This window comes from Eutrigla gurnardus (assembly GCF_963514095.1).
Source record: "Eutrigla gurnardus genome assembly, chromosome: 12".
Lineage (NCBI taxonomy): Eukaryota > Metazoa > Chordata > Actinopteri > Perciformes > Triglidae > Eutrigla > Eutrigla gurnardus.
In genome coordinates, this window is record NC_139926.1 from 13,285,506 (window position 1) to 13,301,072 (window position 15,567).

Sequence of the window (15,567 nt, forward strand, 5' to 3'; positions counted from 1 at the left end):
GTTAAATAAAGCGTTGAAACCCAACCAAAATAAAAAACAAAAAACATTGAGATCTCAATGAACAAAAAATGTACTCTTGTGTCAACAGGTTGAGTATGAGTCAGTCTTTGGTTACTAAACCCAAGTTTGTGAATGTTTCAGTTTATTTTGAGTGCACTCAAGTTTCCTACCACCCTTTATGAGAAAGACTGTCCATCCTGGTTACAGACGATGAAGGCTGTGAGGTGAGTAGAGGAGAGGAGGACTGAAGATGATGGGGATGATGACTGGAGATCCAGTGAGCAGTGATGGAGGGGAATGATGATGGGGAACCAGAAAGCAGCAGGATGAAGGCAGCTTGAGCACTCAATCCAGTTCGTAGAACAGCTCAACAAAAAAACCAGCCTGCACAAAACTTGCAGGGAAAATTAATAATTGTCCTTATCAAAAGTCCAATGTGTGTTGTCTCTTTCTTTCTTTTTTTTATCTCTCCGAGTTACACACACTATCACACAACCTCATACTTCACATAATAACATTTCACTCACATACGCTTAATAAAATAGCTCACAAAGAATATATTCACACATTAGGCACATGATATTAACCATGTCTGCTAAATTATCTGAATAAGCTGACCAACAGGCCTAATTAGCATTTTTCCACAGTATTTACACATTTCCAAAATAAACACACCATTCGTAATATCACCATGAGCTTATCAGCTTATCCCGACTGGTTTTTTAACACAATAAATCCACAGTCTGAAGTTATAAACCTTTTTCAAGTTATCAACCAGAATGCTAATTCACCAGGCTAGTTGAATGTGCTAATTCGCCGTGTTTGCTAACAGCTAACTCACCGGGATATTCAATAGCCACGTCGTTCGGACGGGTCAGGAACCTCCGCAACGTCGGACGACTTCTCTTTCCACGGTCAAAAAACTCTTCTAACGTAGCCTTGCTACTTCCTACGTTAGAGACAAGTACGGAACTATTGTTTTGTGCTAATAACAGCTCTCTGCTGATGCTGCTAAGCTCACTTTCCATACACGTGTCTGTCGTTTTTTCGGACTGGAAACACTCGTCAGTGCACCACTTCCTATCACTCAGTTACACCACTAGGTGGCAGCGGCGAGCCACCAAACGTGAAAACATAGATAATCTGAACTAGAATGGCTGTTCAGACTGCAGGGCTACACCATCAAGACAGCAGTAATAGTACCAGGTAATGCAGATGATTGGTATTTCATTTATCTAAGAGCTTTATTGATTTGATATTTATTAAAGCATAACCAATATCTTTCCATCATACTTTTTTTAACCCAAAAATATTTACATGGCATTTTTATGTGACTAAAACGTGAAATTGTATGTTCAGTTTATCATATATTCCTTTAATCCAGTCCACGGTGAAGGAACATATAGTAAATCATGTCCAACACATACTGCAGTCTGTATTTTGAGAATTCATACCATCTTGAGAACAAGTTAATTTGAAGACATTGTTTTAAATATATATGTATTATAACATCTTTAAAATGTGTCTTCTAATTTCCGGAAATTTAAGGCCATACAAAAGAGGATTTAGAACTGGAGGAATAACAACAAACTCCAGTGACAGAATAACAGCCATAAATGGATTTATCTCTTCTATATTGTACCGGCTCAAGGCAATATCGCAAACTCCTATAATAGAAAAAATCACAAATGAGATAACATGTGGCAGACAGCTATGTAATACTTTTCCTTTGAATTCTGCCGAACTTTTCCAGCAAACTATCACGATTCGCAAATAGGTGTACAGGATATAAAAAAGGGGAAGGAAAGCTGTAGTTATGGTCAAAAAAATACCTACAGCGTTATTGAGAACAGTAGTCACACATGATAATTTAACAATGCTCCAGTTGGCACAAAACACTTTTTGTATCTCATTACCACATAAAGGAAGCCTGGAAGACAAATAAATGCATGTTGTAAGAGTAAAGGCTGGAAGAATCCAAGCCAATGCCACCAAAGTAAAAACTGTTTTAGAGTTCATCTTTCTGTGATAGTGTAAAGGATGACATATGGCAACATATCTGTCATATGCCATAATGCCGAGAATGGTAAATTCATTGGATGCATACGTGTAAATAACATAGATCTGAGTGAAACAAGCAGGACGTGAGATCATATGAGCGTCAGACAAAAGGTCCATGAGGAACCTGGGGAAGAAACCAGTAGAACCATACAGAGCGTTGACGGATAAACATGTGATTAACATGTACATGGGCTCATGCAGGGTTCTCACTCGCCATATCGCCAGTATTATGACAAGATTAGCACATACAATAAAGCTGTAGAGCAGCAGACAAAAAACAAAGGCAGGATAGCGGTATTGTCTGATGCTCACAAACATGGTGAGGTTAAAGTACAAGTAAACAGTACTGTTTTCCATTCCACTTACAATAAATCAGCCACAAATACGTATTGGAGTATTTTTGTCTTTGCTGTTGGACAAACTGTCATTCCTTTCTTGAGACATCAGTGATCTGATTTAACAGACTTAGCAGCATCCACTGAAAGAAAATTGAAGCAGTTGCGTGATAAAATGTATTGTAATATAATATATAGACTAATTTTGGTCATACTTACACTTAGTCGTCTTACTTCAACACTCTTCAGGTGTGTTCTACATTTTGCTCTTGGTCAAATCTATAGACACAGGTTTGTGTGGATGATGGGCGGAGTTCAGAGTCTTTTATGTTGTCTGACTGCACACGTCATCACAGTTCTTCTACTCCAGAGAATTGTTTTTGGAGCCTTGGCATGACGGGTAACGAAGAGCTCATTGGCTCTAAGTTTTGACAACACATACTGTATGTTCTACACACCACGTTTAGTCCAAAATAACAATTTTCTGTGTAATTTGGATATGTAATGCTACATTGTAGGCTATTAGTCTCATTGTGCAATAAAAGTTTAATCTGTTAACAAACATATATTTTGTGGATGATAATAATAATAAAGACAATAATAAAGGTTATTTAGATAGACTTTATCAAAACAGTGCATAGAGAGCTTCATGGAAATGGTTTCCATGGCGATCAGCTGCATCCAAGCCATACATCAGCAAGTGCAATGCAAAGCATCGGGTGCAGTTGTGTAAAGCACGCCGCCACTGGACTCTAGAGCAGTGGAGACGCGTTCTCTGGAGTGACGAATCACGCTTCTCCATCTGGCAATCTGATGGACGAGTCTGGGTTTGGCGGTTGCCAGGACAACGGTACTTGTATGACTGCATTGTGCCACGTGTAAAGTTTGGTGGAGGGGGATTATGGTGTGGGGTTGTTTTTCAGGAGCTGGGCTTGGCCCCTTAGTTCCAGTGAAAGGAACTCTGAATGCTTCAGCCAGAGGCGATTCTAGAGTCTGTTGGGGCCCCAAGCAAAATTTTCAGTGGGGCCCTTCTGACTAAACAATAACAATAATAATCTTCTAAATAATCTGACGCCAACGAAAGATGTATGAAACCAACGTTTTTTATATTCAAAATATGCATATATAAATGTCAAGAACAATAAAAACAATATAATAACTAACTTAATAACAAGGTGCTTGTCTGTACATTTGGCATCAAATATAAAATACATATTTAAATAACAGAAATAACTTTAACAAAGCCTTATGCCTGCCACACACATAAAGATTTTATAAATCTCAACCGATTTTTTATCTGTGAGAGACCCCACACATGAAGATAAAAAATCTGTGATTTAACAGTTTTGATCGTATTGTGTGTGGTGTCCTGCGATATTCCAAACACAGCACACCACACACATAAAGATTTGTCTTCTGACGCACTAGAATCTTGTCCCTCAAGCAAGAAATCTCGCGTGAACAAACGTGATCAAACGTGATCTGACGTAGTACTCTGACTGACCTGTGGGGGCAGTCACACCAAAAATAGTCATTGAACTAACTACAAGAAGAAGTGAAGAAGAGCGAGTGTAAACCGGTGTAAACTAATGGAGGACCAGCTGGATACCGACTGCATGATGGTGGTTTTGGGATTAATTAATTAATTAAATATTGTACAAACACTTGTGTGTTTGCCAATGTTCGACAAGTTGATCCTCCATATCTGAGGTCCACCTAACTTTAACTGTCTTCGCCATATTGCTGATAACCAGGGATATCGTAGCCATGGAGATAGCTCGTTATAATTCCGTGTTCAGTCAGCTCGCTCTTTATTGGTTAAATTCAATATTACGTCACGTTGGGGACTCCCGATTGTCGGCTTCCCCCCCACACAAGACGATTTGACACCACAACGTTCTCCGCCGACAATCGTAAATATTGAACATGTTTAATATTTACGATTATCGGCGCCGACTGATTTCGGAGCCGATTGTCGGCCGAATTTCACTCTTAACACACCACACACTACAAGAGAATCTTATAAAATAATCTTAAAAGCTTAAGATAATCGGGCGATGTCTGTCCGTGGTCGGAAGGGGGAAAATCGGGGCAAAATCAACCCGATTATCTTTATGTGTGTGGCAGGCATTAGTTGAAAATATACATCTACAAAATGTGCAAAACAATGATTACAAACCCACACAATTCTCGTCATTTTTGGAAAAATTCTGTCTTCCATTGTGGTCTTTAGCGGCAGCGGCGGCGGGGGGAGGGGGCGGGCATCAAATTGATTTTTTAAACATTCATAAAACAGCCCTCGGGCTGAGTCTCGGGGGCCCCCTGGCAACTCGGGGCCCCAAGCAGTTGCCTGCCTTGCCTGTTCACAAACAGCGCCTCTGGCTTCAGCATACCAAGAGATGTTGGACAATTCCATGCTCCCAACGTTGTGGGAACAGTTTGGGGATGGCCCCTTCCTGTTCCAACATGACTGTGCACCAGTGCACAAAGCAAGGTCCATAAAGACATGGATGAGAGAGTTTGGTGTGGATGAACCTGACTGGCCTGCAAAGAGTCCTGACCTCAACCCAATAGAACACCTTTGGGATGAATTAGAGCGGAGACTGAGAGCAAGGCCATCCCATCCAACATCAGTGTGTGACCTCACAAATGCGCTTCTGGAGGAATGGTAAAAAAGTCCCATAAACACTCCTAAACCTTGTGGAAAGCCTTCCCAGAAGAGTTGAATTTGTTATAGCTGCAAAGGGTGGACCGACGTCATATTAGGGTCGTGCATTGTATTCTGGTAGCGTCGCGGCGAATGTCGAGAGACGGCGCGCGAGTTGGCCGCTCCTCATTTGCCTAAAGTTGAAGTCGAATCTACTTTATGCTAATCAGAGGCGCCGGGCTCGACTCGCCGCCTCGGGAACGCTCGCGAACGCTCGCAAAAATGTGTTGTTTAAAGGAGAGCGCCTGTCAATCATCCTCTAGTGGCAGCCCACCAAGCGTGCAATACTGGGAAGCGGCGCCTCCACTCGCGTTTAAAATCGCCCCTGTGGACACGCACCGTGAGTGGGAGACGATAAGGAGACGAGGCGTGGGCTGGGATTAATACAGCCGATTCAGATCTTCACCAATCAAATGAGCTCCTCTCCTCTCCTTTAATGCGTTAGGGGAGGTTCAGTGCAAGTTCCGTCACTTGACAACCCGATGACAGAAGCAGCGCCGCCGCTCCCACCACACGCATCACGCGCTGTGCGTGCGTATCATAATAATAACAATACCGATATTATAAAAAAACAGGAGAGAGAGAGGGAGATGTTTTGGTCCGAGAGGCTGAGTTTCCGTTACGCGTGCCATCCGCCTTTGATCTGACGTCAGATGTGACGGGACAATCTATATAGATATAAATTCACGTGTTGATTCAATTAGTTGCATTAAATAGTGTTTGTTGTGATTATTTATTGCATTTAAATGTGCCTGGAACTGTGGAAACCTGCCTGTGAGGTCTCGGTGACGTGTGCGCACTGCGCGCCGTCAGCCAAACTTCCACTCCGCCAGCTGTGATTCGCATTGAATGAATGGACTTTATTTACGCCTTGCGCCTTGCGCCGAAAGTAGACCAGGTTGGAGCTGGCGAGCTTTCAGCGCAGTCTCGGCGAGGCTTTTTGCCACGAAACTTCCGCTACGCCAAGCTGAATCTGTGACGCCTCCCCCTGCTGCGCCGCCACACCCATCTTGGCGCAGGCGATCCGCCAAACTGCCAAACTGACGGTGCGCAAGGCTGCGCTGGTCGAAACTTGCATTGCGCCGGCTCCGCCACCCTGCGCCGCCCTGCGCTGCGCCACGAAACTAGGGCCCATGGTGTTCAAAGCCCTCAACAGCCAGGCCCCATTTTACATCTCAGACCTCCTACACCCCCACTCAGCCACTAGGTCCTTAAGACCCTGCATGTAATAATGGTCTACTCCACATCCCCCGCTCCAGACTGAATCAAAAAGGTGACCAGGCTTTTGCAGTTGCGGCTCCACGCTTGTGGAACCAACTGCCACCACACATACACAATGCCCCCTCCATTTCCGCCTTTAAATCAAGGCTGAAAACCTATCTTTACACCCTTGCTTTCTCTCCCCCTTAATTATCTTACCTCTGCACACCTTTACTGTTAGTATGTGGATGTTTGTGTTTTATGTGTATTTTTATTCAGCATTGTTAATTTTACTTGTTGACCTTCTTAATGCACTATGTACAGCACTTTGGTCAGTGTGAACTGTTATTAATGTGCTTTATAAATACATTTTACTTACTTACTTACTTACTTAACTGGTTTATTCTACTCTAAACGTTATGATGGAAAAATTACTAAATAGCAAAATCACACTTAGATATGGTATCACGTTAAGACACACTTACGTTATCAGGGCCAGTTCCAGGCATGCAGCTTTAATGAGTCTAAAAGTTAACATTACAGTAACTCTTGTTCAACATTAGAGAATGGAAGAAGACAATGTCTGTTGCTTTTCAACTTGTTACTAACTTGACTTCTTTACTGGTTGTTGTGTAGTTCCAATACAGTACTAAAAACACAGTACAACAAGTACAAATATTTTGTATGCTTCTCCTGGTGGCTGAGCCCCCCTGTCTTTAAATCCTAGTGACGTCTCTGTTGGCAAATATTTGTTAATGGATTTTGTATTTTAATAAACACTGATTATTTGAATACAAATTGAACAGCCAAATATACACAATTGTATCAAAGAAAAACATAATGAACTTTAATTTGGTTTAATGTATTTATTTCTGGTTTCAGTTGGAAAGTAAAGCTGAAGGGAAATGGCTAAGGCTGTTTGTGGGAATAAGTTTGCAGACTCTCCAGAGTGGTGGTGTTTCATTAATTGCTCTCAGGGGAGAGTGGAGTTAATGACCTGTTGACCACTTCTACCGTAATTACTGCATGTTCTCTATGGAACCACTTAAAAAATAACAGCATACTCATTATTGATGCGCCTTCTTTTGCTGTAAAAATGTAAATTCACTGTTAAATGAGTCTAACATCCACTGTCAGAATCTAAATCATGACATTCTCAATCATTTAATTTGCCCTTTAATCTTTAATTATACAAAGCATCAAAGCATTTCAATAGCAGCTCATCCCAAGAGGCCAGCGGACGTTGACCATGTTGCCAACACTGTTCCCTGAGGCTTATTGTTTTACACTGAGGCTCTCTAGGGAGCTCACAGTATTTTCCATCAGCTTAAGGATGCATTTACTATGCACTGCAACGCCACCTTTCAAATTCAACATTAACCAAATAACAGCCAGAGGTCAGGGGCAAGGAGAACAATCTTTGTTTCAGTTCCACTTCTCTGCTCACTTGTAAGACACAGACACATACAGCAGGTAGACCAAACAACTGGAAATCCTGTACAATAGAGTGGTGCTCGGATGATGTATTGTTGTAGGCCAAGTTAGGCCTAAGGCTAAAAATGCAAACTTATTTTAGCATTTTGCGTTTGAGGACTCATACCTGCACCACTCTATACCATGCAGAGTAGTATGCATAATAATGTGTAATATCTGTTGACCCTGTGTCAGAAAAGTATTGGCAGGCCACAGTAGTAGCTGTACTGGATTGCATTACGTTGTAAAGTATTTAGGTTATTTTGTCTACCCATGTGTTTTGAAAAAGAAGAAACATGGCTAACCATTACTTATGTCTGTATATGTTGAACAACATAATGAAAATACATGATATCCACGAGACCTTATGTCTCCTATACTGAATGTTCAATATATAACGATAATAAAAAGTTCACTGCTGCTTGCATTTAATCATATGTGTAAACATAGACAGAAAAAGTGACACATTTCAGAGTGATTTTAGTGGAACTTTGTCTGCAATCATCTCAAGGACAGGGGACAAGTAAAAAATAGTAAAACACAATCGTAAATTGTGTCTTAAGAGATTAAATTAAAACTTAATTATTACCGGGTGCCTAACACATCGCAACCCTATTTCATTCACTTTGTTTATGATAAATATATAAATCTCACATCAGTTAACCAATTAAAAATCTTCCATAACCATCAAAGGACAATAGGCTCCGAGTATAGCTTCTTTCATGCATTTGATGTTGCAACTTTGTTTTTTAATTATAAAATGTACAGGATGCATGACGGGAACAGCTTACTTATTCTGTACACAGATCAATATGTTGTTTTTGACAGGACAACACGCTAGCTACAAACTTCAAACCTTTAGTCTCAATTTAAGTTTCTGACCTGCATTCATACACAAAGTTGTTATTCTGTATCGAATTTTAGTCAGGATCAGTCCATAAATGAGCGGGTTGAGAACAGGGGGCATCATGAGAAACTGTATGGCCATGAAGTTCCTTACACTCTGTGGCACAGAGGCTGATCCGTACCTTGAGTACATGACATCAAAAAGCAAAGCAGCAGTAACATTGAGCAGACATAACAAATGTGGCACACAAGTCTGCGTAAACTTTCTCTTGCCCTCTCTGGATCTTAACGCTGATTTTACCAACTGCACGTAAGAACACATGATGAAGAGGACATGCGAACAGTAGAAAGCAATTATCAACAATCCGATGATGTTGTTTACTCTGGTCGAACTACAAGCAAGTTTAACAATCGACCAGTTCTCACAATAGAGTTTGTCAATGTGGGAGCCACATAATTTCAGCATAGATGTCAAAGTTATAACTATCACCTCACAGCACAAAGGTACAAACCAAGCCAAACCAATTAATACTGCAGTCCTTCGCACAGACATCACAGAGTGATACTCAAGGGGTCGACATATGGCCACATATCTGTCATAAGCCATAAGAGCTAAAACAGAGAAATCAACCGTTGCATAAGAGTATATAACAAAGATCTGCAAAAGGCACCCTTCGTATGATATCACTTGAATATCAGACAGAAGATCAAAGGCAAACTTAGGATAAAACGCAGTAGTCCCATAAAGTCCATTGATGCACAGATTGCATACGAAAACATACATGGGTTCATGTAAGTTTTGATCCAAGACTATGGTTAAAATGAGAAACATGTTGACTGTCACAATTAGACAATAACAGAGGAAGGTGAGACAGAAAAGTGTGACTTTGTAGTTGGCAGTGGCACTGAAGCCTGACAGTGAAAATAGAATTATAGACAAATTACTCATTCTGCAGAAATCCTCTGAAACCCAAACAAAAGTTATATGTAGTTAATATTTAGAAGACTGGATGCAATGCTGTAAAAAGGTTAAAACATGAATTGCTAGTGAGGAATATGCTCTGTGTGTGTTAAACATTACATGTCCAAATGTCTAACAATGTTGCACAGTGACATTTATGGCCAGACATGAAAGGTAACTCCCAATCAACTGCAGCTATGTATTCTGCTGGCAGCTTAGAGCAGGGACATCACTAGGATGAAACAACAGGGGGGGGGGGCTTAGCCCCAGGAGAAGCACTTGCATGTTTTTAGTACTATATTAGAACTACACAACAACCAGTGAAGAAGTCAAGCTAACAAGTTAAAAGCAACAGACATTGTCTTCTTCCATTCTCTTCTGTTGAACAAGAGTTACTGTAATGTTAACTTTTATACACATTAAAGCTGCATGCTTAAAACTGGCCCTGATTATGTAAATGTGTCTTATCAAATTCCTCTCTCCATTAGATAAGCTGCAGGTCTAAAGACTGTCATTTAATTACACCAATTACTGTAGGCCTAGATTGGTTCAATTAGAGTGTGACTTTTCTCAGAATTATTAGTAGGCCTATACTATCAGGGCTCTCGCGTCTCACGCATTGGGCATGAGACACACGCATTTCAACCTGTTCACATGCTCACACGCCACATCTAGTATTTCTCACGCAGACAAATTACCGGGATAATTTAAAAAACGTTCTCTTATTTTACAAAAATAGTTCACCGAAATGTGTTTCTGAAAACATTTTATGTGAGAAATAAGCTATGCAGTTGCTGAATCTGTCTTTATTTTAGATCGACAACGGTCAGTTTAAAAGATTTTCGAGAGCTTGTGGGAGGTGGCGCCCAGTCTCTCGAAACTCGCCGTGACGCAAAGGCATTGTACGGCTTCTTACATAGACAATGAATGGGAAGCATGGAGATAACGCTGCCTGTTGACACGTACCTGAAGAATCTTACTCTAAACTAAGTTAAAAACTTGAGAGCCCTGACTCTCTGTTGCTAATGTCGGGGCTAAATGCTATATTCACAGCTGTAACGCCGTCACACACTCTCTGTTACTAATGTCTGGGCTAAATGCTTCATTCACAGCTGTAACGCCATCACACACTCTCTGTTACTAATGTCTGGGCTAAATGCTTCATTCACAGCTGTAACGCCATCACACACTCTCTGTTACTAATGTCTGGGCTAAATGCTTCATTCACAGCTGTAACGCCATCACACACTCTCTGTTAATGTCTTGGCTAAATGCTACATTCACAGCTGTAACGCCGTCACACACTCTCTGTTGCTAATGTCTGGGCTAATGCTTCATTCACAGCTGTAACGCCATCACACACTCTCTGTTGCTAATGTCTGGGCTAAATGCTATATTCACAGCTGTAACGCCGTCACACACTCTCTGTTGCTAATGTCTGGGCTAAATGCTATATTCACAGCTGTAACGCCGTCACACACTCTCTGTTGCTAATGTCTGGGCTAAATGCTTCATTCACAGCTGTAACGCCGTCACACACTCTTTCCTTAAGTGTGCTGGAGCTGCTGAATTCATACTCAACGTCATGCTCTCTCGCTCTCTCAAAGTAATTATAAGAAAAGTTATGGCATTATTAAGTACTCATATTCCCTACACACACAAAAACAGCTTAGACCAGCTTAGGCTGGTTGATGGTTTTAGCTGGTTTAACAAGTTGGTTGATGGTTTAAGCTGGTCTTAGCTGGGTTTAGATGGTTTTAGCTGGAAAAACTGTCTGGTTGGTGGTTTTAGCTGGTCTTAGTGGTTTTAGCTGGTTGATTGTTTTAGATGGTCTTAGCAGGTGGTGGATGGTTTTAGCTGGTTCAATAGGCTGGTTGATGGTTTTAGCTGGTCTTAGTGGTTTTAGCTGGTTGATGGTCTTAGCTGGTAGAATAGGGTGGTGGATTGTTTAACCTCTGAGACCCATTGTAGCGTATACGCTACAAATGATCATGTTGTCTTTAGAGCGTCACAACTCCGTAATGGTTTGCGCTAGAAACATGTTTTTTTCCCTCTTAAACTAGAGAAACGTGGCTAAACAAGGGTACCCTGCTTGTCCATGTGAGCGATTTATTTCTGACAACAAAACGCATGCGTAAAGTTGTAAAGATGTGACTAGATGTGTCCTCGTTTCCGTGGCACATTTCTCAGTTTTGTCATTATTTTCATCCGCCATCTTGCTAGTAACATATAGAGTTACGTCTATGCATCGGACATTCGTATTGGCTCCCGTAGCAGCTTTACAGCCAATCGGAAAGCCTGTTTTACGCTTGGTCGTGAGTTGTTGTGTTTGCCCAAACGGGAGACACATAGGATTTCAAATCAGAGAAAATGACGGTCAAAAAGTTACTGTAGTGATAGAGAAAGTTAAATACATAAATGGCACAGAAGAAGTACACTATATACACACATATTTAGGGCAGGGAGAGGAAAGGACAAAAAAAAAAAAAAAAAAGGTAAGAACCATGCTAAATCCAAAGGCTAGGCCTTGAGCTTAGCTGTTGATATTAACATGATGTGAGAAAATTCCTTTAATTGAAGTGTTCATAAAGCCAGTCGATGTCCCCGATATGTTTCCTAGTGTTTTAAACCCACCGTGGTACCTTCAGTATCATTATGAACTTGGAAAAGTAACGGAAAAAAGATCACTAGCTGAGCTAGAGCGAAGCTAATGCTAATCGCGTGTGTTTTTTTCGATCAGGCTAAAGGCACTACATGACCCCACTTCAAAAAACCCGAACCAGCAACCACCAAGCAAGGCCAGCTAAGACCAGTTTGACCAGCCCGACCAGCTAAGACCACCCTGACCAGCTTGACCAGCAGACCAGCTAAGACCAGCTGACGAAAACCTAGCTAAAACCAGCTTGACCAGCTAAGACCAGCTGACCAGCTAAGACCAGCTGACAAAAAACCTAGCTAAAACCAGCTTGACCAGCTAAGACCAGCCTAAACTGGTCTAAGCTGTTTTTTTAATCTATCTATCTATCTATCTATCTATCTATCTATCTATCTATCTATCTATCTATCTATCTATCTATCTATCTATCTATCTATCTATCTATCTATCTATCTATCTATCTATCTATCTATCTATCTATCTATCTATCTATCTATCCATCCATCCATCCATCCATCCATCCATCATTTGTCAGTATGTTGTATTTCTAATGCAACAGAGCACAAATACATGTTTCCATCAAAGTTGATCCAGGAAACATGGCCTTTCTTCTTTTTCTGGGCCTGTGTCATCCAGTGTCTAAAGCGGCCTTCTCTCAGTGTAAAGGGAGTTTGAAAACAGTTGCATGTTGGCTCTGCAGGGAGACTGCCGGCACCGTTGCATGACACCAATAAGAGACTGATGTCCTGGGGATACTGAGAGCTTGTAGTGGACTAATGACCCTGTGGCTTAATGATCATGTTCACTCTGCATCTCTGTGTCCCTGTGACATTGCATCACAACAGATGGGAGTTACATCAGCGGATCTTAATTGTCAATAACACGATACTCTCATGTGAATGAGCACATCATGGTTGTCTCTGAGGAAATGTGTTTGTCCTGATTGTCAGAGGCCACTGTTAAGCCAAGTTAAACTATCATTAAAGTATTTGTTTGCCACATAAACGCTAATGAAGTATGCATCTTGATTGAGTCTGGTGCCATACAGTAGGGTATGATATCTTTGGTATTATCTTAATTATCTAGTAAATTAAATTGTTTAAATCCGCTTTTTTGGACAATATCTCAAATAATTGAAAAAACTTTGTACCTAAGTTATTTTCTTCCTGTGCTTTACACATCAAGTTGTGGTCTCAATATCAAAAACAGTCACAAAATGCAATCTCTTAGTTTCAGGTACAGGGACACAATTTTTTTCTGTGAAAAGAAATATCAATCAAAATCAAAAATCAATTGGAAAAAAGATTTTCATGGTGGACATACAAACTGAATGCAGCTACATTGCCATGCAATGGTCAGAGCTACTGACGTATATTCTCAAAAAGAGCATAGGAGATACCAGGAGACCAGCTGTTACGCTAGGACAGCTGGAGAGGGCCATAGAAGGGCAACAACCCAGCAGAAGGACCGGTTTCTGCTCCTTTGTGTGAGAAGGAACAGGAGGAGCACTGCCAGAGCCCTGCAAAATGACCTCCAGCAGGCTACTGGTGTGCATGTTTCTGACCAAACTGGCAGAAACAGACTCCATGAGGATGGCATGAGGGCCAGACGTCCTCTAGTGGGACCTGGTCTCACAGCCCACCATTGGTGCCCCATTCTCTTCATAGATGAAAGCAGGTTCACACTGAGCACATGTGACAGCTGTGAAAGACTCTGGAGACGATGTAAGGTAACAGGATTAAATCCTCAGAGCGATTGTCAGACCTTACGCAGGTGCAGTGGGTCCTGGGTTCCTCCTGGTGCAGTGGGTCCTGGGTTCCTCCTGGTGCAGTGGGTCCTGGGTTCCACCTGGTGCAGTGGGTCCTGGGTTCCTCCTGGTGCAGTGGGGCCTGGGTTCCTCCTGGTGCAGTGGGGTCTGGGTTCCACCTGGTGCAGTGGGTCCTGGGCTCCTCCTGGTGCAGTGGGGCCTGGGTTCCTCCTGGTGCAGTGGGGCCTGGGTTCCTCCTGGTGCAGTGAGGTCTGGGTTCCACCTGGTGCAGTGGGTCCTGGGCTCCTCCTGGTGCAGTGGGGCCTGGGTTCCTCCTGGTGCAGTGGGTCCTGGGTTCCTCCTGGTGCTAGGTTTCCTTAATCAAATACATCCATCCATCCATCCATCGTCTACCGCTTTATCCTATATTCAGGGTCGCACGCGGGGGAGCCGATCCCAGCTGTCATTGGCCAAAGGCACGGTACACCCTGGACGAGACGCCAGTCTATCTCCTCAATCAAATCTAATACCCTATTCAATTGTAATATTAGTTTTTAATGACATAAAACCATCAGTTCCTGGCAAATGTAGAGAAACAACCAAAATACAATTGCATGCTTTAAAATGTTCGCCATAACAACTTTATAAGGCCAAGATTGCACAATACAGCAAATGTGCGCAGTAAAGAACCATAGAGATTTCCACACATAATTTTAGGCTATGGTGATTTAAACGCTGGTTCGAATCCCAGCTCCTCTAGTCTACATGCTGAAGTGTCCTTGGGCAAGATACTGAACCCCCAATGGCCCCTGATGCTGCGCCATCGGTGTGTGAATGTGAATGAATGAGTTAGCTCCTGATGTGCAGGCGGCTCCTCAGCCATCAATGTATGAATGTGTGTGAATGGGTAAAAGTGACTGAATCTAGTGTGAAGCACCTTGAGTAGCTAGTAAGCTAGAAAAGCGCTATATAAATGCAGGTCCATTAACCATTTAGCATATTTAATGAATGACATCTTCAAATCAATCTCTGTTAAACTGTTGTTGTTAAAAACCCCTTAAACGTGACGACAAACCTTAAACATGTCCAACTGCAGATCCCGATATCTCATCCTCACTCTCTCATCTTTCTTACTTTTCAGAAATATTTTTCGACTGTCCGTTGCATTGACTCCCTCCCTTAACAACAGGTTGCTACCATGATTACACCCTTCACGGACCATCATTCCCATTATATCAATATATGATGTCACAAAGTATCTTCCCATGCATGTTCAGGACACAGCCCAGGAGAACAATCCAGGTATAAAGTTCAGCGCCTGCTTGTTCAGTTGGGAGGGTCGCAGCAGCCACCAGGAGGTGTGGGCTACGTTCTTATACTATATGCTTAACATTGTGCTGTGATTGCTGATATCTGCATCCTTACATTTTTGTCACAGGTGACTAAAAAGACAGTTGTCTGCATCATAATCCATAATCCAAATATGTGATGTTATAATCCTCTTTGACCAAAAAGACATTCATCTTTGTTATTTTTGACCAGAATGGTGAAACAACACTGTGGTGCTGTTTGCACACGGGT

General features: G+C 41.9%; 2 protein-coding genes across 2 annotated transcripts; both read right to left on the reverse strand.

Moving 5' to 3' along the window:
* Window positions 1-1,503: 1,503 nt before the first annotated feature.
* On the reverse strand, window positions 1,504-2,418 carry LOC311022156 (olfactory receptor 4B13-like; the record flags this gene model as incomplete). Its single annotated transcript, XM_084023241.1, has 1 exon — window positions 1,504-2,418. The coding sequence occupies one exon, from the start codon at window positions 2,416-2,418 to the stop codon at window positions 1,504-1,506; it is 915 nt and encodes a 304-aa protein (XP_083879367.1).
* A 6,208-nt stretch (window positions 2,419-8,626) lies between these two features.
* Window positions 8,627-9,571, reverse strand: LOC311022438 (olfactory receptor 6N1-like; the record flags this gene model as incomplete). Its single annotated transcript, XM_084023689.1, has 1 exon — window positions 8,627-9,571. One exon carries the CDS (start codon window positions 9,569-9,571, stop codon window positions 8,627-8,629), a length of 945 nt encoding a protein of 314 aa, XP_083879815.1.
* Window positions 9,572-15,567: the final 5,996 nt, after the last annotated feature.